Source organism: Zootoca vivipara, chromosome 1 (genome assembly GCF_963506605.1).
Source record: "Zootoca vivipara chromosome 1, rZooViv1.1, whole genome shotgun sequence".
NCBI classification, from domain to species: Eukaryota; Metazoa; Chordata; class Lepidosauria; order Squamata; family Lacertidae; genus Zootoca; species Zootoca vivipara.
This window is the reverse complement of record NC_083276.1, coordinates 109,898,163-109,924,802: the sequence shown is the minus strand read 5'-3', so window position 1 is coordinate 109,924,802 and position 26,640 is coordinate 109,898,163. Positions and strand designations below refer to the sequence as shown.

Here is a 26,640-nt window from a genome sequence, read left to right as displayed (position 1 = left end):
GCAAGCCCCCACCTCAAAAACATATTTTTCTTCTCTTTTAAGTGGCAGTGATAACAGCTAGGGTGCTTGGTTTGAGGGGACATATACCCCCCCTTACCCCTATCCCCCAAAGTTCCCTGACGTGCTGGATAATAGCACCTATTCACGGCTAGGTACCATATAGTTCTCACAAAAGTTGCTATGATTGTTTGGTGGTCTAGTTGGGGGAAGGTGATTAAGGCAAACTGGGTGGAGGAAGCTGGGAATTAATATTTGAGCCAGAAAAGTTTTGGGTGCTTTTAAAAAAAAACCTCTTACTTTTTTTGGTACTTTTTGTATTTTTATTTTGTGAACCTCCCTGTGATCTTTGTATGAAGGGCAGTATATATTTTCTGAACCTGGCTTTGAACAATTTCACCAGCTTCATTGTTATTATTAATTGAATGTGTATCCCTCTCTTTCTCCTGTGGCAGACACATCCGCAACAAACATGCATTTTTTAATTAAATTTTTAAAATCTAAAACAGTTTAAAGCGCTCAAAAAAACAGTTTCAGTTAAAAACAGGCAAAACAGTTAACAGTTCTGAAAACCTTCTCTCATCCAGTGATCTTAGGGTTGCCAGGGAGTTTAACTTATGTAAGGAATGTTTGCATTTCTTAAGATCAAGGCATAAAAGAAATGTCAGTAGTTCATTGCCAGTGATCTTACTTGGGTTAATTGCAAATAAAAACGGTGAAACAAGCCACATGCCCGTTCTCTTTGTTTGTTTGTTCCAGTTCAAATGGAGCAGTTGTGATCATAACTGAGAAATTTGGAGTTGCGAATGTCTGCTATAAGTTAGCCTTTTGAATTCTTCAAGAGACCCTGATTTTCTTGTCTTCTGCATCCTGTCTTCAAATTCTTTAGCCTTCCACTGTCTCTCTTATTAATTTCTTATTAATTCTCAATCCCCAGGGCATGTGCTTTGAAAGCAAAGGTTTGCCACTTGACAGCAGATAGAAATGTGTTTAGTTACTCAGTCTGGAAGGCTGCAGACAACTCATTTCTACTAAGCTGCTAACTCTGCACAAATGACCTACTGTTTCATTGTTGGAATAAAATAAAGCAGATGAGCAGTTACCCCCAGGGAAAAGGCATCAGGACTATCCATCTTTGAAGAAAATAATAATAATAATAATAATAATAATAATAATAATAATAATAATAATACAAGTTTAGTATTTTTGTTTTGCACAAGTTGTTTTCCTTTTAAGTTCACAGTAGCTTGATGGATTTATCTAGCATCTGGCATCCCACAATATGGCAACTCTTGCTGCAAAATTATCCTGCATAGCTGCCAAGTTATCCCTTTTTTTAAGGGATTTTCCCTTATGCTGAATAGGCTTCCTCGCGAGAAAAGGGAAAACTTGGCAGCTATGATCCTGTTTCCATATTTGGGTACCAAAGGGCTGATAATGCATGTTGTAATAAACAATTGGAACAGATTCTCAATCCTTTCGTAATGAACTTGTTGAAAGCAGCTTTTTGAGCTATGAGGTAAACTAGAAAACATGAGTTTCTAGACTGTGTGGCATCTTTACATTTTTAATCACATATGTAGATTACAACTGTAATTTTCATTTTTAAAAAGTCAAACATTTTGAAAGCTTATGTATCCCCTCGTGTGTGTGTGTGTGTGTGTGTGTGTGTGTGTGTGTGTGTGTGTGTGTGTGTCTAGAATGGTACTCGCAATACCAATCTCAAAAAATATGTTTAATCACTGGAAGTTTAATGTTGGATTTTTGAACAACCGCTGTCGCTGCTGAATACATTAAATCCTGTGTACTGAGCAGTGTATTGAACTGTATATATTAGGAAAATGTTTTGTGTTTATGCTCTAACCTAACTTTTAATCTCTTTCAGGCCTACAGCAGCAGAACTTTTAAAATGCAAATTCTTCCAGAAAGCAAAGGTAAAAATAATGAATGCCACAAGTAAACCGACCCTGTCTTAATATCTGTTGATTATTTATTTATTTTACTTTCTCGGGGCTGTCCAGCCTTAATTATAAGCATGTTTTGCTTTGCAGACTAGAGAATACTTGATTGAAAAACTGCTTACAAAGACGCCTGACATAGGACAAAGAGCCAAAAAGGTAAGGATTCTCACAACTTTTATTCCCTAAAGTGTAAGCCTCTTTGTTGGGGTGTGGGGGTAATTGCTTTGGACTGCCAGGGGTCCCCAAGTTGGCCTGCAAAGCAATTTCTCCCCAAACCATGCCCACCTGTCCATTCGTGGTTCAATCCTGCTGCGATCTTCTTCACTTTCGAGTTAATGTGTATCCGCCCTCCAAGGCTGTCCACTGTAATTATTTAATGCTGGATATTCATTTGCAGTTGGCAAAACAGAGTCTATAGCTGAGTAGCTTCTGTTGCGTTACTTGACCAAATACATGTTAATATGATTAAAGTCTGGAGCTGATACTGTACTACTCTGTTCTTAGATATTGAAAGCCAATTTCCTCTCACACAGAGATATAATTCCCCCCCCATTACAAATGCATAGCATTTATCTACAATCTATATAGAGAAGCAATATTTCAGGGTGACTTTGGTCCTGTATTTTAGTACTGAAATATACAGCAGAGGGCAGCAGTGCACTTGCAAGTATTTAATATTGGTTCAGATGAAAAGGGGGGGGGGAAACAATGGCCTTCTCCATTTTTTAAAAAGGTAGTAATCTGTAGTACCAATATAATTCCATTCATGTTAGAATATTTCTACCCTTTACTTTTTATTTTTTGCCCTTTGCCGACGATTGCACCAGCAACAATATAGGCTATTTAGTATTTATATAGGAGATTTACAACACACTCAATACATTTAATGAGCGCTCCACAGTACTGCAGCAAAGCTGTCGTCGTATAGGTATGAAAAATAAAGGTTGGGGAGTCATTGCTGTTTGTTGTTAAGAACCATGCCGATAAAACCAGTCCTTGACTTCTGAGAAAAGGGCTGCTCTGAGGGAGAAAGAGGTTCTGTTTGGAAGTGGAGAATGAACATTTCCAGGCGCAATGTGTCAGATGCCTGAGTACAGTTTTATGACAGATTTTGCATTTTGGCCTTGATACATGGTTTTTTTTGGGGGGGGGGACTGTAACGAATTGACATAGTTTTAAATTTTTCCTTTTTTAGCCTGGCTTTGCAAGGGTTAAACCCACATCCAGCCTGATTGACTGGACATTCTAATGGGGGCGGGTCTGCTTGGAGCTTAAAAGGAGGGAGGAGCCGTTTTGTCCGTTGGAGAGCGCAAGGGAGTGGAAGCGTGGGTGGTTGCAGGGTTAGGATAGCGTAGGGTTTAGGTGAGGAATAAGCAAGTTCCATGTTACGTGTTTGACAGCAATAACCTATGGCAGTAACGAAGCTTGTACACGCATGAATCTTTAAAGCAACCATTATGAATTTGAGTTAATAAACTTTCATCTTTTATGTGCCAAGGAGAAATCGTCTTTCTTATTTCCAGCACGGTATCGAAAACAGTATAGGTGGAGGCTCTTTAAAGGACATAACTTCCCTCAAGAGTGGCGCCGATAGTTTGTGTCCTTGAGTAACACGGTATAGGCTGAAGGTGGACGACCCGGTGTGTCACTAAGTTGCCCAAGCGGATAGGCAAGCTTTTAGAGTGAGGGATTTCAAGCTGAGGGAATCTCCTCACTGGGGGAAAAGGGGGTTGGTCGCACAAACAGCCTTGAGTTTCATAAGATACCTGGCCACGTGTGTTGGAAGCAAACTCCACTTACTAATAAACCCAAGACTGGAGAGGGGTTTATAAATGATCTGCAGGGAAATAGGGAGGTGGATTTTGCCTCAGGATTCCCTAGGAGTTCCTTTAGTAAGTGAGAGAGAAGACGGGCTCCCTAGGTGCTCTTCTAATAATAGAGTAAGAGGGACAACTGTCATACTGTTTTAGCATTAGGTAGAAGAAAGGCTCCAATACTTTGGCCACCTCATGAGAAGAGAAGACTCCCTGGAAAAGACCCTGGTGTTGGGAAAGATGGAGGGCACAAGGAGAAGGGGACGACAGAGGACGAGATGGTTGGACAGTGTTCTCGAAGCTACGAACATGAGTTTGACCAAACTGCGGGAGGCAGTGGAAGACAGGAGTGCCTGGCGTGCTATGGTCCATGGGGTCACGAAGAGTCGGACACGACTAAATGACTAAACAACAACAACAAAGAAGGGATCCGTCACAGGGGCATCCTCCAGATATTGCTGGACTCCAAACTCCATCATCATTGACAGTTGGCCATGCTGGTTGGGACTGATGGGAGTTGGAGTCCCTGCTGAATGGGGAAGATGGGTGCTGGGAGTCCAGCATAGGCCCATTAGAGTGTGAATAGAATAGAATAGAATAGAATAGAATAGAATAGAATAATTTATTGGCCAAGTATCAACCATACTTGGAATTTTGCTTCAACTACATTGCAATGTAAGAAAAATGTACCTCATACAAACACTATTCCCCTCACAACAGCACAGCGAAAAAACCACATACCACCGACTGACCTCCCTTTCGCCCACAACTACAGATTCAACATTTTGATGGCACAAGGAAAAAAGCTATTCCTGTGCCTAGACGTTTTTGTATATAGAGTCCTGTACCGACGTCCGGATGGGAGTAAATCAAACAGGTGATGACCAAGATGCGAAGGTCTACAGCAATTCTCTCTGCTCTCTTCCGGACTCGAGTGGCATAAAGTTTCACCATTCCCTTCCCAGTTCATATTTACTGTATAGTCTTATGGCTAGACCTATGTACTACTTAATTGCAGTAGAAAAATAATTTTGAGAAGCAGAATAGAGTGCTCTTCATTTCCCACAGTTGCTTAGCCCTGTTCTTCAAATATTTAATCTGTATGGGGTAGCTCTGGGGTTTACACACCTAGATTAGGTGTTAATATTCTGAAATCAGAAGTGGTGATTTTATCACCATTGATATAAAACTGAAAGCAAATGAAGAGCAGGAATTGTAGCACATTTGTATGGGTTTATCTTCCCTGTTCCCCTGATCTTCCACACTTGCTTTAAATGCCTGTGCATGCAATCCTAAATCTGCCATGGTGTTCTTTTGCTGCTGGAGAAAATTTACTGGGACATGATTATATTCACCACTAGAGGGGGCAACCAGAACAGATCATTTCAGAGCCTGGTTTGAACATCATACAGTATATGTACCGTAATCTTGTTTTCTTTTCCCCATTCTTTGGAACTTGATGGGAAAACTCGATTCCCTGCATGTTTTCCCTTTCAGGTTCAGCTGTTCCACCCAGACTCTCGGGCTGATTTTATCATGCATTCACAGCAACCTCCGTGAGGCATAAAGCTAGCAAGCGAATAAAGTGGATAAATGGTTAAGGGGCATTCTTATTTTATTTTAATGGGATGAAGGAGACAGGTTCACCTGCAAAATCCCTGCTGAATGATGCGTGCCTTCTTATCTAAATAGCTTGATAATGCCACAGCAATGTACTTGAAGACCTAATTATTATTATTTTTTAAAAAAAGTGGAGAAAGAAGACTCACAAGGCTTCTGGTTACAAATCTATATTCAGGTATTCACTTAGGCTCCCAAAATACTTGTAGCAGTGCTATACAAAGCACCAGGCTTCCAGATTATAGCTTAATGTAGAACAGGAGGAGGAAGTCCCTGCTGTTAGCCATTTCTTTTAGATCCCTTATCTTAGAAGATTAACATTGTGAATGAAACTTGCATGTCTTATCCTTGCAGTATCTGATATGTGAATATTAAAAGGTGGAAGAGTAGAATACAGTGGTACCTTGGTTGTCGAATGGATTAGCTCCCGAACAAATCGGCTCCTGAACGCTGCAAACCTGGAAGTGAGTGTTCCAGTTTGCGAATGTTTTTCAGAAGCCAAATGTCCAATGCAGCTTCCGATTGAATGCAGGAAGCTCCTGCAGACAATCAGAAGCCACGCCTTGGTTTTCGAACCGTTTCGGGAGTCAAACGGACTCCCAGAACCAATTAAATTTGAGAACCAAGGTACCACTGTATGTATTGCTCATTCCCCCCCCCCCCCCCGTTAAACCTTTTTGGGTATGAACATGCTTGTTCAATAACCCAGCCCCCCACCCCTTTGTAACATTAGCTTAGTCCAGGGGACCCCAAACTACGGCCCCCGGGCCGGATGCGGCCCAATCGGCCTTCCAATCCGGCCCGCGCCGACTCCCGCCGCCCGCTGCCGCCGCCCGCTCTCACAGCGCGCGGCGCAGCGACGATCTAAAAAATCGGCAAAAAATCGCCGAAAATCCTTTGTGCGCATGCGTATGGGCCTCTCCCGACCCGGAAGAGGTCATTTCTGGTGCACTTCCGGGTCGGGGGAGGCCCATACGCATGCGCACAAGCGATTTTTGGCGATTTCCCCCCCGCCCGTGTGCGTGTGCACATGCGCACGGGCGCGCACTCCCCCGCCCTCCGGCCCGCTGCGCGCGCACTCCCCTGCCCTCCGGCCCACCGCGCGGTCGGCGCGGCGGGCACCGGCCCGCCGCGCAGAAAGTCTGGGGACCCCTGGCTTAGTCCGACTCACCATATCTACCCATTTGGACCAGTATAATCTGCACAGACTGGTTGTGGTTCTCCAGCTGAGGTATTCATCTGAAGCCCTTTAACTGGGGCTACCAGAGACATTGGGACACAGGTGGCGCTGTGGTCTAAACCACTGAGCCTAGGGCTTGCCAAACGGAAGGTCGGCGGTTTGAATCCACGCAACGGGGTGAGCTCCCGTTGCTCGGTCCCAGCTCCTGCCCACCTAGCAGTTCGAAAGCATGTCAAAGTGCAAGTACGGTAGATAAATAGGTACCGCTCCGGCGGAAAGGAAACGGCGTTTCCATGCGCTGCTCTGGTTTCGCCAGAAGTGGCTGAGTCATGCTGGCCACATGACCCGGAAAAACTGTCTGCAGAGCGGACAAACGCCGGCTCCTTCGGCCTGTAAATCGAGATGAACGCCGCAACCCCAGAGTCGTTTGTGACTGGACTTAACTGTCAGGGGTCCTTTACCTTTACCTTTACCAGAGACATTGAACCTGGCACCTTCCGCATACAAGTCTATGTTGTACCCCTGAGTTTCTGGTTGCTCCCCAGCTTGGGGGGGATAATTATATATCATTGGGGGGTTTTGAGGCACATTTTTTTATTGCTTTTGTTCAATTTTTCAGCCCATTCTGTTGTCATGTTTTAGCAAACTGGAAGGTCAATTTTGAAGGGTATAAATATATTGATCATCATCTTAGTATGAAATTAGTTATTTCAAAGACAGTGTAGTTCAGTGTATAGTATGGTGGGCCTAGGCTTTGACTGCAGGAGATCAGTGTTCAAATTCTGCCTCCCCTCAGACTTGCTTGTGTGAGCAAGTCACACACTTTTAATTCTCTGTCTGTAAAATGGGGCCATAAAGATATAATTGGCTAGCATAAACAAGGCAAGAGAGGAAATGACTTTTTTTTGTTTCCTTTTTACCGTAGCTTCTTCACTTGCCAACAGGAAATAAGACCAATGTTTTAAATCTCAAATTCATTCCCCAAATCAGGATTGCCAAGGATAGTAAAATGGCAATTCACATTTATTCTCTTTTTTATTACTTTCCCTTGCCTATACCTTTTTACAGCTATTAACAAGCAGTGTGATGTCATCAGCAAAAGTTGAAAGAACCGCTTTTAAAGCACTTCTCCTTTCTCTCTATAAATTCTCCTAATTGCCTTAATTAAATGAGATGATATTCATTTTTTATAAACATCTTTTATGGTAATTAAACGTATTTAATTATAACTGAACAAATGAATATTTGATGAGTTGCTTGTAGTGCGACAATGGTTCCAATTTGCGTATACTTTAAATTGAGTTGCAGTGGCTTAAAACTGAATGAACCATGTTTCATAATCCAAAACTGCTTTTAAATCATGGAGTATTGTCAAATAATCACATTTTTCGAACCTTAGCATCTAAAAATGAAATTTCTATACTTGGGCTGCTGTTCAGAGTTGACAATATACATCCTTTTAATGGGGATCAAAAAATCCTAGTTGTCCAGATTTTTTTGTTTTTAATGGCAAAGGTAATTTTGGCTCCTATCAGTTTTTGATTCTGATCCAAAGACGTTTAGAACTTCTTTTTTTGTATGCATAGCTACTAAATTTGGGGAAAGCAATGTGTAGAACCATTGTTTACATCTATCTGGATTGTTACTTAAGAGTACAGTACTCATATCTTAGCCTGAATTTAGCATCTCCACAATCTGTTACTCAACTGAGGCATCATTTACATACCAAATTCAGAGGGTCACTCTCTCCCCCACCCCACCCCACCTTCCTATGAGGAATGTAAGGAAGTTATTGTATACAAGTACTGCAATGGAAGTGAAGAAAGGCTTGCCAAATACGACATTCTCCAACTTGCTCGTGAATTGCATCCAAGGCTGAAAAGAGCCCATACAGTTAGACCGAGAGCTTGCGAAACAAACGTGTCTTGTTCATCCCTGGCGGTTTGCAACGCCTGCTGTCATTTGAGACAGTCCGTGACGGGCTACCTAATCCTAAAGGTGACCTTCGGGATCTTTCAGGTGACACTAGCTGCAGTTGTACTGGCCGCTCCGAATTAATGTCTTCTCTTTTTCCACGTTAGCACAGCACTAAGCTACAATGAGTTCTTAGAAATGACCTTTGTTAGAATATTTCTGGCACCTTCTGACACAAATTGCTTGAGTAGTAAGCCAGAAAAAGGGAAGAGAGAGAAAAGCACAAACTCATCGAGCCTCAGTAGAAGCTTGTGTTTGTTGTGCGGGTGGCTTGCTTTTTTTTTGCCATTTCTGTCATTGTGGTGGTGGTGATGGTGTGTGTGTGTTTGTGTGTGCTTACCCTCTAATTTGTCCTGCGTTCTCATGTTCCAGCTGACGTTCGTATTGTCTTCTTCCACAGCTGTGGCAGTGTTGGCAGCAGCTTGCGAATTTCCCCCTCCTTCCCTGCGTGAACAGCTTTATGTTGCACATTGCCATGTGCTGAACTGCTGTTGTGTTACCTACATTTTAAATGTCAGCCGCTCAGATTCATTCTTTTTTATCACCTGCGTGTTTGTCTGATTCATGTGCGCCTTGCCCTCTATATGTGTTAATTTGTCTTTCTGAGAAGGAAGGTTCTTTTTTTCTTTATGAAAGTTACAAATAAGCTTGCTTTTCCTGCTGGAAGGAAAGCTTTTGTTGCTGGGAAATTATAGGACCCAAATTAGAAGCTGCTGCTTCTTCTTCTTCTTCTTCTTCTTCTTCTTCTTCTTCTTCTTCTTCTTCTTCTTCTTCTTCTTCTTCTTCTTCTTCTTCTTCTTCTTCTTCTTCTTCTTCTCCTCCTCCTCCTCCTCCTCCTCCTCCTCCTCCTCCTCCTCCTCCTCCTCCTCCTCCTCCTCCTCCTCCTCCTCCTCCTCCATCTGCCAAATCAGTGCTAATTGTGGCACATGGTATGATTGAACTTCTGCTATTTCCAGTCCCCAAATTTCCTAAAATTCTTGATACTGGCACCCAATTGTGAAATGCCCTTTTCTCTCAAGTGCTGACCTTGGTAGGTTTTTGGCACCAGTTGAAAACTTATTTATTCACCCATATCTTAAATATTTATTGCTGAAGGTGAGCAGCATGCCATTGCTAGACATGCTCATTTCCCCCCTTGCTGTCTAAGGGAATAGTAGTTTGTGGTTTATAATGTGGTCTTATTACTTAGAAAATGTATTTGATTTGGGGGCGGGATTCTCCAAGTGGTATAAAACTAAATTACTATGTTTTATGCATTGGGGACGAGATTCAATAAATGAGTCCTGTCAGCGGAAACCCATGTGTGCTGTGGGGTTTCTCCCCCCCCCCACTCTCTCCCACTTTGTGCCCCTTAAATTTGCTCTGGGGAGGAGCCGGGTGAAGACACAGGAGCAGTGCATGGAGGAAGGAGAGCAGGATCATCCTGTCTGGCAAGCCAAAATGTCTGCCCTTTCAGAACAATTGACATAGTGCCATGTTGAACTCCTCCCTCTGTGCCCTGCTCTAGGATTGTATTTAATGATCAGCAGGCTAGCAGTGCCACAAATGAATAAAAGTGAATAAAACAAAAGAAAGGATGGCAACTTCCCAGGTGTGGTTCCATAGTTCTTACTAGAGCGTCAACACCAAATCCATAATGGATCTTGCCCTAATCCCCTTTCCTCCACCTCCCAGCAGCCACTGGTGCCTTCTGCCTCGCTCTGTGGCTGCTATTACTAGCTATTACATCGCCGGGCACCAGCTTGAGGGCCACAGTATGATGGCGCCTTCACCTGGCGGTATATCGCAGGTGGGGCATGCCTGCACATGACTCCCTCCAGTGCCCGGCGCACGGAGGGAGCAGCAAGATGCATCGCCCCGTGTCAGGGCTTGAGTGTGGCTACTCTCGAGGAAAGACGCCAAAGTCCGTCCTGTCTTCAACAGGTTTATTGTGCTTAGTATTTACAGTGCAGAGATGCCAAGAAACATGACCTTCTAGTCACTCGCAGAATCTGGGAGTGGACGTTTCCTGTTACATGACCAGCATAAGAGCTTGGGCACCCCGAAACGCCGCCTCCCCTCCTTACGCTTAGTAAAGGTAAAGGTACCCCTGACCATTGGGTCCAGTCGCGGGCGACTCTGGGGTTGCGGCGCTCATCTCGCTCTATAGGCCGAGGGAGCCGGCTTCCGGGTCATGTGGCCAGCATGACTAAGCTGCTTCTGGCAAACCAGAGCAGCACACAGAAACACCGTTTGCCTTCCCGCCAGATGTGCTTTCAAATTGCTAGGTTGGCAGGAGTTGGGACCGAACAACGGGTGCTCACCCCGTCGCAGGGATTTGAACCGCCGACCTTCTGATTGGCAAGTCCTAGGCTCTGTGGTTTAGACCACAGCGCCACCTGCGCCTTAATTGGGGCGACGGAAGTGGCTGCCCCGTCCCCTCAGCCTGTCGGCCAGGGCGGTGCAAGGGCTCTGTAGCGTCGCTGAGCTCTCTCTTCTCCACCCCCTAACTTCCTCCCCCCCCCCCCCCCCGACTGGCTGCTGCTGCTCGCACTGGGCGATGTGCTGGTCAGCAGGAGAGGCGGAGGTCCCCTGACACCCCGCGAGGCACCGGAGTGAAACCGCTGCCACTCTCACCAAGGGAGCTGAGGCAGTTTCACCCCAACACCTCACGGGTTCTTTCCTCCACTTTTCAACATTGTGATGTATCACTGTATCGTGATGTTTGGCAGGTGATACATCGCAATGTTGAAAAGCTTGACGTCGCCCAGTCCTAGTGTCAATAACACCTTTTACTTAGGTTTTTCTTGGGAGACCATCCGAGTTGTATATCTGATTAATTCTTGATGGTTGTTCTTTAGCCACCTTGCCAAGTTTATTAAAAAAAAAGAGAGGCAGGCAGTAAACCCAGAAATAAAGTTCCTGTTCATAATCCTGGAAATTAAGATTAGGGCACGCCATTTTCATGAATAGTTTGAGCCTTGCCATTTTGTATGTTATGCTTTATTCTTCGCCTCCTGCTTCCTTCCTGTGTCTCAGTAAACCTTGGGCAATGTGAACTAATTTAATTTTAATAATTATGCCCTGCTGCATCTGCTGATTGCTCTTAGTCATTGTGTGATTTCTGAGATTTTTTGTCAAGAAGCGCCAAACAACCTGGCAACCTATTATTTTGATCAAGCAGGCCGAGGCATAACACACAATAAACTAGGAGGATACTGGAAATGTACTGTAGCATCAGAAAGCCTCTTGACTTTAAATTCTGATGTGTGGCTTACATTATATTGTTACGCTTGATTGCCAGGCATATATCCTGTCAGTAGTACATTTCTTAATAGGAATGAATCCATTTTAAATATTAAATGTCATATGCAGCTATTCATTTATAATGATAGAAACTTGACCAGCAAGGTCAGAACACTATGGAAAAGCCTTTTTTATCACTCTCTTGTGTTGCCGGTGGTGTTCTGCCTTCACTCTTCCTTTTATAATGAATCTGTTAGAGATACAAATGCTAATGTGGAAAAAAGGGAGGCGGACAGAAAAAAGCAGCTTGGAATTTTGTTTCTGCCGATAAGTTTAATATGTGCACAATCCCAAGGACAGTTTGAAATGTTTCATCTTGAATCTTGTGCGAGAAAATTTATGTTCCTTCACACACACTCGCAGCAAGGAAGGTTAGGGGAAGGGATTAAGGGCCACATACTATAAATTAATTATTCTACTTAAACTTTTTTTTTCTTTTTTAAGAAAAGCAGTTTAAGAGCCAAAGAATTCCAAGTCTGTTTCAGGACCTTGGTGTGGTGGGGTGACAATCTTCTTGAGAAGAATCTGCTACTGTGGGTCTGAATGGCATATTGGAAAGGAGGTGGGGGCATTTTCCTTCGGACCATGGTGCAGAGTTAAAGGGTTAACCCGTGCACCATAGTCACAGTCTGGTTTAGGCTCCCGTCCGTGTTTAAACATTAAACATTTAAAGACCTGCAAATATGACGAAGCATTTAGCGTATCATCCAATTTGGCTCCAGTTGGAAACCATAGTTTTGACCGTACTGAGATTCTGGTGGCTTAGACTTCTGTGCTGGAAACAGAAGCTGACAAGCTCTGGGGGTGGGATGGGGAGAAAAATAACGGGCCAGAGTGGGAGGAATCTGGCGCCTTCTCTTTTTCTTGCTGTGTGCGATGGAGCTGTTTTCCACAGAAATTCCCACAGTACGGATATTTTCCTCTCAGGATAACGTTGCAGTTTTCTTTCACCTACCTGGAACCAACAAGCACCCTCAACCTGCAAATTCTCAGCTCTTGCAGACCAATCTGTACAGGCATTTGGAAACCTGCATTTTAATTTTACACCATAGATTTTGTACAGTGGTAGTTTTGCTGCTGTGACCTGCCCTTAGGTCAGGCTGTGACCCCAAAGCAGAAAACCAATGCCCCTATGCCATGTCTTTTGTGTGATACCTGAAGGCTACCGGCATCCTTTGCTGGAATCGGGCAATGTGTGACTTCCTAAGCCAGCCAGTCAATCAACCTGCATGAGCAATAACTGTCCTTTGAAAGCGAGACAGTACAGCAACCTGGAAGCACAGAATTGTAAATTCTGTGTCTGGCTTCCCTCTCCCATCCTTCTGCAGGATCGCTCTTCAAGACAGGGGCTGAGACTGCTACCCTTATATTTGTCTGGGAAGTCCAAACTCTGAGATGGGAAAAAAGAACCTTCTGGTATAGGAATCTTCTTATCCTCTCAGTGGGGAAGCTAGGAAGAGGGCCAAATCAGTTGGACAAAATGGCCGCTTTGTGAAATGTGTCTCCATATTCTTGCACCCAGTGCAAGTGAATGTAAATGTTCCACTGTTGTAACCTGATTGTAAAAGCCTGGGTTTTCACCTGCACCTAGTGGCATTTCTAAAGTAGTGATTGTGAGAGTTTGGAAATTTTAAAATATCGACCAGCCTTGCATAAAAAAAACCACAATACTGGACTGGACTGATTCTGCAAAACAACAACAACAACAACAACATGCTATCACCCTGCTTTCCCACAAATGCAGGCCTTTAAAAGCATGAGCCTGCATTACAAAAATGCTTCCCATGTTGTCTTTTCCTAATAAAACTCATTCGGAGACGAACAGCTAATGATTCACTATTTTTCCCCTTTGCAAAGTACACCTGCCTTGTACTATTTCAATTATTCAGTATAGAGCAAGAGAAAGCAAACTGAGCTAGGCTGTTTGTGTAAAACAGTAAGAAAGCTTCTGGAACAAAGTAAAAAAAAACACTCCACAGTGTATACTGACCATTCATGGTATTTTTTTTGGTGTTGTTGTTTTGAATGGTGAGTCTGTCAATGGGCACATGATACAAATGGGCACCTGAGACTCTTAATCTTGGGCTCATGTGTTCGAGGCCCACATTAGGCAAAAGATTCATGTATTGCAGGGGGTTGAACAAGATGACCTTCACGGTCCTGTCCAACTCTACAATTCTATAATTCTGTGATACAAATGAGCACCAGCCCATCTTGCAGGACAGCTCCTACTACCACCCAGTGATCAGGCCTGTGGTTATTTTCAAGCTTGCTATTCACCATTTACTGTTATGGAGAAGAGTGTGTTCAAATTTGGGTTCTTCTTGAATTGTTAATATGTTCTATAAGGGTATTGTTTCTTGATGATCTCTGCCGTATTCTTAAAAGCCAGGCATCGTGGTTGAGCACACTGTATGAAATTGCACTTTGATAGAGGTTATTCTACTAATAATTTTGTAACCGTTTGAGAGCCTGAGGGGGAAACCATTCTTTTTAAAATTAGGATTTATTGAATGTATGATTTTTAAAATTAATATACTGCCTTTCATCCAAGGATCACAGGGTGGTTTGCAGTTACCGTTGTGAGGTATGCGTATTAAAAATAAATGTTTTAATGTTACGTGATGACCAAAGAATGTTAAAAACAAATGCCCAAGAGGACTTCAGAAAGAAAACGTTGCGGTGTTGTTGCTTTTATATATAAGTGGTATAATGTTTTGTTTTTGTTAGGTTAGAAGAGTACCAGGTTCCAGTGGCCATCTCCACAAGACAGAAGATGGAGATTGGGAATGGAGTGATGATGAAATGGATGAGAAGAGTGAAGAAGGCAAAGCTGCATTTTCACAAGAAAAGGTGACTTTCAGAAACTGCCCACTGTTCCTCACTTACATGGAGCAACATGTACCTTTTGCTCATCTTCTGAGCTTTTCTCCATGTGTCCCATCCAAGGGATGTGAAAAGGGCGATGACATGAGAATGGGCCTTCTCAGTGGTGGCTCCTTGTTCTATGCAATGCTCTCCCAAAGGAGACACACCTGATGCCACCACTATCTGATTTTATATGTGATACAAAAACATTTTTATTCACCCAGGCCTTTGGACCTCAATCCCCTGCATATCTTTTAGTGGGCCGGGATTGAGTTGGCTCTGTTCTTCTATATATATTATTAGTGAACATTTTAGGTTATTTTTTACTCCTGTTTTTATTAATTTTTAATGTCTGTTTCTGTGAGTTGGTTTCAAGTTCACCTTTCTGAAAAAAGACTAATAAATATACATAGAAATAATTATTATTTTGGCACTTAAAAGCATGCAACAAGTAACTCTGGATGCTTCTCTTCTAGTCACGAAGAGTAAAAGAGGAGGAAGATGCTGAGGTAAATAACTGTGCTCCTATCTCTTACGTTCTGAATAGGTGAATAGTCCTTTTTATATTTTTGTCTGTGATCACGCTAGGCATCATTGGCATCTTAAAATATGAAGCTTTAGGCTTGTATTGTCCTCAGAATAGATAATATATGGGTGAGGTGTAGATTTCAGCTAAAAACCCTCAGCATTTATTAAACTATTTTGAAAAGGCACCACAGCAGATAAAGAACTTGGAGCATAATCTCACGCTCTATCCAACTGAGCTATCCACATAATTATACACCTCTAGAGCATTTGCGGTTGCATTTTAAAGAAGGTTTTACTTACTTAAATTTCGCATGTCGCCAAAGTGGTTTGCAATCTGTCCAATTAAAACCTATTGACTCAATAAAAAGCCCTTTTAAAAAAGCCACTCGGTTCTAAATAAAGGAGCAAGGAAGACCAAGTGCCTACCTAAAAAGATAGGTTTTATTTGCCACTAGTACCTGAAATGCACTGTGTCAGAGGAATGCCACACAGCTAGCGTGGCTGCAAAAAGGAATAGGTGGGAAACTGTACAGAAGTTTAAGACTATAAGGAGCTCTCCTTATAGTCTTCAGGAACCCTGGATAGTTTAGGTCCATCTAAGTGAGTCTTCCGTTTCTGACAATGGTCAACGAGATGCTACTGTTGTTGTTCCTCAGCAACTAGTACTTGGAGCCTGACTGCCTCTGAACCTGTAGGATGTACCAAGCTATCATGACTAGGTAGACTTCTTCCAGGAATCTGTCTTAATTCTCTTTAAAAGCATTCTGGGCTGGTGTCCATCACCACCTCTTATGGCGAGTTTGTTGTGTGAAGTACTCTGGTTTTGTCTGTTCCGATTAGTCTGTTGGTTCCATTGGAAGACCCTAAGTTCAAGCAGTGGTGTTAAATTCCATGCAGGTGCTTAGGTTATAGTAATTGCATACAGTGCCGTCCTTCCATTCAAGGCAGGCTGTTTGATCCAGCAGAAGCTTCCATGAGTAGAGCAGGAAAGGAGGGAATGTGCCGTGATTTCCTCCCTCCTGCTGTGTCTCTCCCAAATCTGTCCCACAGCAGTTTGAGAGATGGCTCAGAGGTCTGGGGCTGCAGGAGAAAGGGAGAATTTGAGATTCACTTCCCTCTCTGTTCTGCTTATAGAAGCCTCCGCTGCTTCATTGAGCCTTCTGTGAATGGGAGACTGCATGTTCTCCATTTTTTTTTAAATTCTTCCTTGAACTTGTGCAATGTTGGGATACGAAAACAAGCAAAGAAAACTCACCGTGCTTTCTTTTAAACAGATTTCCATGAATTCCAGCAATATCCCCGATCAAATACAGAATCTGTCTATTAAAGGTTCTGAGGTACGGCCACTATTAAAATTACTTACGGTTTGGGTTGATGGGGTGGATTTTATGAGCTGTTTTGCACAATCAAACTGGCATAGGGTGTGCGAGAGAGCACTGAGTAAGCAGCCTAAGGCTGGGTTTGGTGAAGTGGTTTCATGATAGCTCCCCACAACGCCAGTTTTCAACTTCCTACAGGTTTACTGTGCTACCAACTAGATTAGAAGTTATGCCATAACATGTCTTTTTCACCATGTGCCACAGTGATTGGTCCACGTACTAACCGTGCAAAGTTAGCTGAATGTATTGGCAAAATGGGCATTTGTGGTGAGAGGAGTTGAAATTATGCCCCTGTCCAGAGCTTTCCTTCCTTCCTCTCCCTGTTCTCAGTTAGCCACAGTGATTCTTCCTTTAGAGGCCCTTAACCTCATATTTTATGTGTTGGACATATAAACAATGCACATTACCAGGTTTCTTAGTAAATTCAATTCTACATTAAACCAGGGGGTGGCATAGTTAATACAATGGCGTTAAGCTGTGGCAGGTTTGCAGTTTATTGGATTAATCTGGGAAATAGATTTAAGGTGAGTGCTCTGTATTGTCCTGTTTCTGTTTTAAAGTTTGTTTTTGTAAGGTTAATTGTTTCTTCAGAAAGAATAAGTGTGTACTACTTTCTCTCTCTCTGGAACTTAGACTCGGCCTGCTGTTAGTAATGAATTTGGTGAAGTTCCATGTGCTGTGAATCTTGTTTTAAGACTAAGGTAAGAAGTTTCATCTAATTGCCTTCATAGACTTGGTGGGGTGGGGTGGGGGTCAGTATTGTTAACTTTAATAACATTAGCAGAAACTAAGTGTTCACACAATCCTTTCTCGGTATGAATGGCAATTCCTTGATTAATTGCTCTCTTTTAATTGCTTACTAAAAGAGGAAGGGGTGGGGGTGGGGGTGGGGAGAGAAATAACTGAATATGACTGTAGCTCCAGGCTAAGGGTACCCTTCATTAAGTATTTCTCCCCCCCCCCCGCCTGCCTGCCTTTTTCATTCCATTGCAGGATCACAGTGAGAGATTTTTAATGAGTTTCTTTCACACTTCAGCAGTCAACCTCTGACGGAAATAAACCATGGCTGTATTACAACTCGCCTGTTCAGAACATTTTTACTGGGCAGGTTTGATCTGCAGCTGCAGGGGAAAAAATGACTGATATATTTTCAAAGAACATTTAGCCTTTTAGGAAATGATACAAATATGGTGTCAGGCTTTATAGTTATTTTTTTTTTTGGCAGTAGACAAAAGTTGATTTCCATTTTAAGAAAATGAGTCTGTAGTCTATTAATTGCTTCTTAACAAGCAAGTTTTTCAGAGGCCTAATTAATTTCCGCAAAACTAGCTTAACATGCTTTTCATGTAGACCTAACCTAGTTTTTCTCTTTAGCTAACCTAAAATAACTTTGGGAACTGAAACTTCTTTCGTGTTGATCTACATCTTATTCCTTCTTTCAATGGAAGGAAGTGGTTATTCCTAATGTACTGTGGGAAGATTGAGTACTGGTCTCTTAACTGTAGCAATGAGATTAATCAGTGATACAGAAGAACTCACTACCACCCATCTTCTTTGCATGTCCAAAGATCTTTCCGCTAGTTTCTCATGTGATGTGGTCCTCTGCAAGCTTTCTGGAACCAGCCCAGTCAGTAGTTGCTAAGATAAGGACTTCTTTTGCATTTCCCATGTATGAAGGAAGGTATTTGACATGTATTTTGTCACAAGATGAACTCCTCATTTTGTCAATAATGCAAAAGAAAAAGGGGGAGGGGGAGAGTATTTAAAAATGGAAGCAAAAGTCACTTGGGCTTTCTCTTCCTAGTCAACCTTGCGCTCCCACGCCCTGGGAGATAGTGAAAATGCTGTAGGTTCACGTGTTCACTTCCTCCTGACCTAAATTCTCTTTCCCCCTGATCTCAACAGGTCATCGCATTTTGAAATTTCTCCTGTAGCTTACCTATCCTGGTGTCATGATGAAAAAGCTTTCATTAGACATTCCAATTATGCACTATAAATGTAGGGCAGAATCCATCGTAGCTCTAGGTCTCTTCTTCGTCAGTGGAAGAATTTCTCCTTGCTCAATGGAATATTGTCGCCTGTTTTGTCCCCTCCCGTGTCCCCTGAAACTTTTTCTCAGGGTTCCCTTAGCTCTTTGGAGCTAATTTGAGGAGGGTGTGGCAGGAGGAGAGGGGGAGGAAGTCCCATTGTGCAAGTGAAAATCCTTGTGCTGACGGGACACAGTAGTATATGTTATACAAAATGTACCCCTCTTGATTGTAAAACAAAAATACCCTTTAAACCAGGCATCTCCAAACTGCGGCCCTCCCGCTGTTTTGGCCTACAACTCCCATGATCCTTAGTTAACATGATCTGTGGTCAGGGATGATGGGAATTGTAGTCCAAAACATCTGGAGGGCCGAAGTTTGGGGATGCCTGCTTTAAGCAGTTCTATGGGAGTAAGACCCATTAGATATAGAGAAACGTGCTTCTGAGTAAACCTGCTTAAAATTGCTTTGTTAGTCTCTTTATTTACTCTTTTGCTCTGCCTCCATACCAATAGTATTTTAGCAGTGCTTGAAAGAGATTTAATTTTATTGTAACTCCTTTTGGGACTATTACAGATTGTGAGACTCTGTAGAACTCTGTGTGCATTCATCTTGTAGAAGGAAAGGGCAGGCAATATTTCTATTCCTGCCAAATTTACAATGGCAGTCCAAGATAAGGAGTTTTATTTTTGCTATTTTATATGTTAAAGGAAAGTGCTACAGCCAGCATAGGAATGGCACAAACTGATTTTGCTATTCCTAGATGGGGGTTTAGTGGGGTTGTTTCCTTCTCGTCTTTTTTAAAGCCTTTGTACTGAAACTATTTGCCATTAACAAAAGCTGAGAGCACACTAAGCTATAACTATAAATTGTATTCAGTCTATCTGTTGCTTTCATCAGCCCTTTCTTCGTGGAGAAAAGCACTTATATTTTGTACCCTCACTACCTCAATCTCTTGGTTTTATACGGTTTGCTTTGTAATGCGCTGCGTTGAGTTGGTATTAACACGAGTTCAAGCAGCTAAAATCTAGGGTTTTTGGCTTTACCCATCTCCACTACTTTCCTCCCGAGAAATTTTGTGCCGCCACCTGCTGAGCTGATAGTTAAATCAAGTCGTTGATGTGACCTGAAAAGCACATTGAAGAATTTCCACTAAGAGCTGGCTGTAGTCTAATGAGTTTTTGCCAAGGAGTAATCCAACCATTGCATGTTAAACACATTCTCCTGGAAATTCCTATGCTTTTGTGATCGATCTTCACATATACACACAAGGGCGAAGGGTGGAGAAGTGTCTTGGTAATCAAATCCCATTTTGGCTTCCCTTTTTAAAAATTGCTTTAAATTCTTTAATGACTGAATCTTTTCTTAAAAGGATTAGTTTTCCTTTTAAGAGCGGCAAACTTTTCTAAAGCCATTTCCTAGGCTCGGCGCGAAGCACAGTTCAGTATTAGTAATGCTTCTCTTACATCTGTTATTGCTGCAAAAATTGTAGGGGTTTGGTTGAATTCATGCTGGTTGCTGCAGAAAGGAAACGCTAGCAGAATTAGTGCTGTTCCACTGCAAATGGTATCCCTGTACCCGTGATTGGTACTCCTGATCATGCAGGGACCCTGATCGCACCCATAAAGCCTACACTTTGTGGTTTTCAAGTGTACATGAGAGGCAGTGTTCCTGAGTGCAATCCCAGCCACGCTCTCTACTTGCACTCCATGTAATTTGTAAAGAGTCCTGTTGTGAAACGCAGAAAGACTCTCTCCCCTGCCCTGCCTTGTGGCCATGGACTAACAATTTGATAAATGAATTATTTTGATGTTTGGCAAAAGGCACAGATTTTTATCTGTCTGTACAGGCTGGCCTGGTGTGCCCTTAAAGCTGCTATGTTGACCGTTTCTCCATATAGAGGTTCGCATCCTGCTACCAAAGAAACACTAGTAGCTAGAGAAAATTGAATTGCAGCTGCTATGCTTCTGGGTTTAGATGTGACTTGGTGCTGCATACAGTAATTAATTGAAACACTTTACTCTCCAAGCTTCAAGAGCTAGTATGTCTGTTAATGGGGGGAAATATATTCTGTTCTTGGGATCCAGGAATATTTCTAAAATATTTGAGCTCCAGCTTTAATTGCTTGACTTGCTTATACAGTGGTGCCTCGCAAGACAAATTTAATTCGTTCCAGGACTCAATTCGTCCTACGAAAAATTCGTCTTGCAAGTTGCGGTTTCCCATAGGAATGCATTGGAACTTAATCAATGCATTCCTATGGGCTCCGGGGGACTGGTGGCGGCATGGGACGGGGCTTCGGAGAAGGCGCAGCGCTTCTCCGAAGCACCGTCCCATGCCGGCTGTGTGTGGCGGTGCAGTGGCTGCCCCCGCCTGTCTTCCCCTTGGCTCAGGGAAGACAGGCGAGGGGCAGCCACCGCACCGCTGCGCTTCGGCTCCGGGGGACGGAGCCGAAGCGCAGCGGACGCTGCTTGCGGAGGCCGCCACCTCCTGTCTTCCCCTTGGCTCGGGGAAGACAGGCAGGGGCAGCCACCGCAGCACCGCGCTTCGGCTCCGTCCCCCCGGCAAAGGAAGATCAGCTGTCAGCTTCCCGCGCTGACAGCTGATCTTCCTTTGCCGCCTTCCTGCGCTACATTCTATGGCTGCGCTTTGCAAGACGAAGTGGCAGCCATAGAAAACCTCGCCGTCTTGCGAGTCCCTTGCGCAACGCAAAACTCTTTTGTCTTGCGAGTTTTTCGTTGCACGAGGCATTTGTCTTGCGAGGTACCACTGTATTTGTTTCTTGGCATTTTGTGACAAAAATGTAATATATAGCTTGTGCCAGAGGAGGTGGTTCCCTGGACAGTCAAGTCCAGACAGTTAAGGCGACTATGGAGTTGCGGCACTCATCTCGCTTTTCAGGCCAAGGGAGCCAGCGTTTGTCCACAGGCAGCTTTCCAGGTCATGTGGTCAGCATGACTAAACCGCTTCTGGTGCAATAGAACTGTGATGGAAGCCAAAACACATGGAAATCCTGTTGACCTTCCTGCCACAGCGGTACCTATTTATCCACTTGCACTGGTATGCTTTTGAACTTGCTAGGATCGCAGAAGCTTGGATAAAGCAACAGGACCTCACCCCGTCATGGGGATTTGAGCTGCTGACCTTCTGATCGGGAAGTCCAAGAGGCTCAGTGGTTTAGACTACAGTGCCACCTGTGTCCCTTTCAACACAGAGGAGGACTCTGTGCCAAGAGCTGGTACAATGCATTTTACTATTTTTCAAAGCATTTTAAAATTCTAGGCTTGTTTGGTATTTTCACAGATCCAGAAGACTCCAGCTAAAATATAGTGATTGTTTTGGCTGCAGGAACTAAGACAGGTGTTCCTAGAGTACAGTTGACAAGTTCCAAGGTTCCTTTTTAATGGCTTTAAAGTATCTGGTGTAATCTGAGTTGGACTTATTTTCATAAAATGATTATAATCCAGACCTGTGCATACATTACTTTATTTATATACTGCCTTTTAAACTATGGAAATAGTTAAGAGCAGGCATCCCCAAACTGCGGCCCTCCAGATGTTTTGGCCTACAACTCCCATGATCCCTAGCTAACAGGACCAGTGGTCGGGGAAGATGGGAATTGTAGTTCAAAACATCTGGAGGGCCGAAGTTTGGGGGTGCCTGGCTAAGAGATAAGAGATCTGTGAACAGATCTTTGAGGGGCCAAAACTGTGTGTTTCAGCAGAGTCTGAATTGCAGCCCAAAATAACATCTCCCTGTAGTTTCACTTACCTGTGATACAATTGCATTCGCCTTGTCCCCATTACTGGTCATTGACCGTAATGAAGAGATGGAATTGAATCACATTTTTCCCACGGTTTTAAACTGATCTAATGGCTTGGCTTTTTCCAAAGCCATTCACCGTGGTTTTCCAGTTTGAATAAACTTGGAAAATATGGTTAGTTCTACTCTTGATTGATGCATGAATCACCCGTGTGTACAGTCAAAAGACTCATTCATATCTCAGATGAAAATGGTGATTCTAAGATATGATCCTCTGAACTCTGCCCCTGAGATGCAGTTATTGGCAGTAACTGAAACGAGTGACATTCATGATGAAACTTCAGCATAACATTCATGTTGAAATTTGCACCAGAAAATGTACACTGCTTATTTTCAGCTTAATCGAAATGGTCAAAAAGTTAATTCTAATGCAAAGTTATTTTCAGTTCACTTTGATTTTACTTCTACAAAGACTTTCCTTCCACCTTGCAGTTTAGGTGTATTGCATCATTTTTATCAAGGTTTCCCTGAACAGAAAAACTTAAATCAAACCATGATAACATATCTTATAGTAAAATTGACTTTGTGACACTCTATCAGTAAATCACCATCCAGAGAGACAGTGAACTCATTACAGTAGCCTTGAAATAGAAGTTGGGAGAACTGTAAAAGATTAATTTTGCATTTCCCCATCTTCTGTTCTTGGGAGCAAAACTTTTTTGAGCATCCGAAGCTTAATATAGTAGCTTGCCCCCACAAGCGTTACCTAATAATGAGGACCGTGTTTAACTTTTGCCAGTTATTTCCAGAATGAAAAGAAGTAAAGTAAATGCAATTATAAAAGAGGTTTAGGAAAAAATTGAAAGAGGAGCTGGAGCTTACAAGAGCAGTAATTTATAGCCAAATTACTGTTCCTTCCCCACCGCCGCCCCTCAGAAATGCTGTCTGTGTATATAACAATACAGAAATTTTTGATGCAGTCACAGTAGGGGATGCTAGAGGAAGATTGGCAGTGCGAGAGAGGGATGGGCAGGGAGGAAAGAAAGAGCTGAAGAGGAGGGATGGGTAATTGGAGCCGGCTTCCTTCTACTGGAGTGTTCAGCCCCTTCTTCAGCTTGCTTGCTTCTAATTTAAGGCAGCTGCCAGATGAATCCTTTACTTTAAGGCTAGATTTTTTGTGTGGAGAGCTTTTTTCCAGAGTTGATTTTCTTCCAGAGTTGAGCTGAGACTGGGGCCAGAGCCGGAGGTTCTGGTTTCCGCCGGCAGGAATGGCGGACCTGTTTTCCATCTCTCTGACCTTCGTAAGGAATTTGGCGGTTGCTAGGGGAGTAAATGGCAACCCCCTACCCTCTCCGGGGGTTACGGAGAGGGGCCGCTGGCCCGCGATGCCCCCAGACCCACTCCGACTGTTTATGGAGTGGGGGGAGCTTGGGCTGAAAAGCACTTATGAGGGCCAGGACTCCCGGACGCTAATCTGCATGGCGGGGATTTCCATGGTTAAAGAAGATAATTAGGCTTAAATCTATGGACATACTTCAGAAGGAGGGGAAGAAGCGCTGTTTACTGCTGAGAAATTTATGCTGCTGAGGGAGAGGAGTCAAAGGCTGTACTACATCTGGAAGAAGGATTGATGGGGACGGAGCGATAAGGGAAGTGAGTTTTTATTTTTTTTCATATATGTTGCCTCGTACCTTCCCGGACGCGATGTCCTGGCTTGTTTGGAGCGAAAGAGAAGCAAAAGACTGTGTGAGTTGAACTTTATAACTGTTGTTACTGAGCATATTTTTTAAAGATGTGGAGTTGCCGATGAGAAAAGCCCCCCCCTAGTCGGACGGAAGGAGTTCTGGACGCGTTCGGAGGATTTATGAGCTGTGACGCACTTTAAATTGGAGCAGCGACCTGAAGCTAAGTTCAGCTATAGGGCAAGGAGATCCATTAATTTACCAAGAGTTTATGGTTTGATGTTTGGGTCTCCTGCCTGGAAAAGCTGTAAATTCTATAAAGATCGTAAATCTTCATAGCTATGAGAGAAATCGAAAGTGATTTGAGCTTTTCAAGATGGCGCTGCTTCGAGCTGCTTCGACGCAACAGGGAGCTCCACTAAGAAGATTTATGGGGAGGCTGGACTGATTAACTCACACAGGAGAAAGAACATCTGTGAAACTTTGTTTGATATTTATCTCAGCAGCTGGGAAACAACCGGTTGAGTGGAAAACATCTATGTGACTGTAAGGGGAAGATCTGGATTATTATGAACTTGGAGGACGATTTGAACTTTAGAAAAAAGACGGCAGTGGACGGTTGCGAGGAATTCCCAATTTCTTGAAGCATGGGAACCCAAATAAAAATTTTTTTAGATGATTTGGCATAACATTCGGTTGGATTGATATATATATGTGTATAATTTGAAATATTGAATGTGATATAATTGGTTTTAATTGGAAAATTAATAAAAATATTTAAAAAAAAAAAGAGAGAGAGACTGGGGCCAGAGCCCTTGGGTGTTTCACATGCAGATAACTGCCTCGTTTCCATGACAGGAAAAATGGCTGCATTCCCATTTGACCCAAGTGCATCGCAGTGCAAATGCCCTAGGCGTTACATACACACTTTGTACATAACTTCCACCCATGGCTACATGCGGAGAATGCCAAATAGCTTTCATAACTGATAAAGATTGGTCTCCTGCGGTGTGCAAATCCTGCCTTTCTTCCCTAATGGAACCCATTGGGTGGCATCCATCCTGTCACTCTCAAGCTGGCAAGACCTGCTCTGACTCGGCCAAGGCAGTGGCTTCATCTGCCTTCAGACCATACTGTGGGATTATGTTGGATTGTGGACAGAGGGGTGCTCAATAGCCATATTGTGAGAGGAATAAGGTTAGTAAGTATGGAATATGTTTTGACAGACAAGGAGGAAGGGTCAGGATTTACTCTGTGGACAAAGTGCCAGGTTATGCCCATAGCTGCCAAGTCTCCCGTATTCCCCGGGAAACCCCCGTTTTTCCAGCCGTTTCCCGCTGGCAGCCTGGATTAAAAAAAAACACACCCCGTAAATCCCCCAGATTCTTACCGGCCCGGGGAGGCTCCTTCTGCGGATGTCTGGAGTCTCTGGACATGCGCAGAAGCAATTTCTGACGCTGCGGCTATTTCGGAAATGGGCAGAGCATGCGTAGAAGCGACCTCCGGTGCCACTCTGCCCAGTTCCAAAATGGCCACAGCGCGACTTCTGGTGCCGCACCCGCTGCCGATCCCGGATTTTTCAATCCAGGAGTTGGCACCTATGGTATGTTGTGTGTGGAAGGGTGGGCAACCAGGGTTTGTCAACCAGGCATTGCCAGTAATCTTTTGGTGAAGGAAGTATCCACGTAAATATGGGTGAAGGAGGACTAGGATTGGGCAGGGTGGAGAAAAATAAATGATAAAAATAAATAAATAAATAAATAAATAAATGTATTTTTAAAAAAATTAAATTGGATTTTTAAAATAAAATGCTTTCAGTGGAAAAATATTTCTAAAGATCGTTTTCTATGTAAGTTACATTATAGTCCAAAGGGTATTCATCAGGAAATAAGGATTTGTTTTAAGTTTATCATGTGTGCTAAAACTCAGTCTAAGGGTGTGTTTAAAAAAATATATTGTTTAACTACATTAGTTAATAAGCATGGATACATATCCTATAATGTTATTGTCTTAGTTAAATAAATTATTTAAATTGTTATTAAGGGAATGATTATTTTTCTCCTTCCAATAAAGTACAGCAGAAAAGTTGTCCAAATATGAACAGTTAACTTATTAAACCTCACAATAATTTCATAATTATCTGTCTATGTATTTCTAATAGGATAACCAAATCAGTAATTTTTGATAAAACTGTAAAAACTACTCTGAAAATTTATTATTCCAAAAATGAAATCTTCTGGTTGCAAATATTAAGATTATACCAGCAAGAATGAGTATTTCTGTAAAAAAAATTATTCAAATCAAGTCTTACTGACTAGTGATTTAAATTGATTTGATTTAAATAAATTCACCCTGGAGTTGGGCGGTTGATTTAGAGACATGGTTTTAAAGACCACCTGTGCTTGACATGTTCTTGACATCACCTTCTCAGGAGATAATAATAATATAATAATAATAACAACAATAATAATAATAATTTATTATTTATATCCCGCCCATCTGGCTGGGTTTCCCCAGCCACTCTGGGCGGCTTCCAACAGAAATATTAAAATACACTAATTTC

The 26,640-nt window shown here is 42.8% G+C and overlaps 1 protein-coding gene across 4 annotated transcripts in view; it reads left to right on the top strand.

Moving 5' to 3' along the window:
* STK39 (serine/threonine kinase 39) overlaps positions 1-26,640 on the top strand; it is a 114,207-nt gene that overhangs the window by 60,782 nt on the left and 26,785 nt on the right. For all 4 annotated transcript variants that reach the window (XR_009558334.1, XR_009558335.1, XM_035133106.2 and 1 more), the window contains exons 9-14: positions 1,883-1,931; positions 2,049-2,114; positions 14,562-14,684; positions 15,176-15,208; positions 16,502-16,564; positions 17,240-17,307. Coding sequence is in view for 2 of the 4 variants with exons in the window: in XM_035133106.2 (XP_034988997.1) it covers positions 1,883-1,931; positions 2,049-2,114; positions 14,562-14,684; positions 15,176-15,208; positions 16,502-16,564; positions 17,240-17,307 (402 nt within the window). In the remaining 2 variants the exon portion in view is untranslated. The remainder of the gene's footprint in view (positions 1-1,882; positions 1,932-2,048; positions 2,115-14,561; positions 14,685-15,175; positions 15,209-16,501; positions 16,565-17,239; positions 17,308-26,640) is intronic.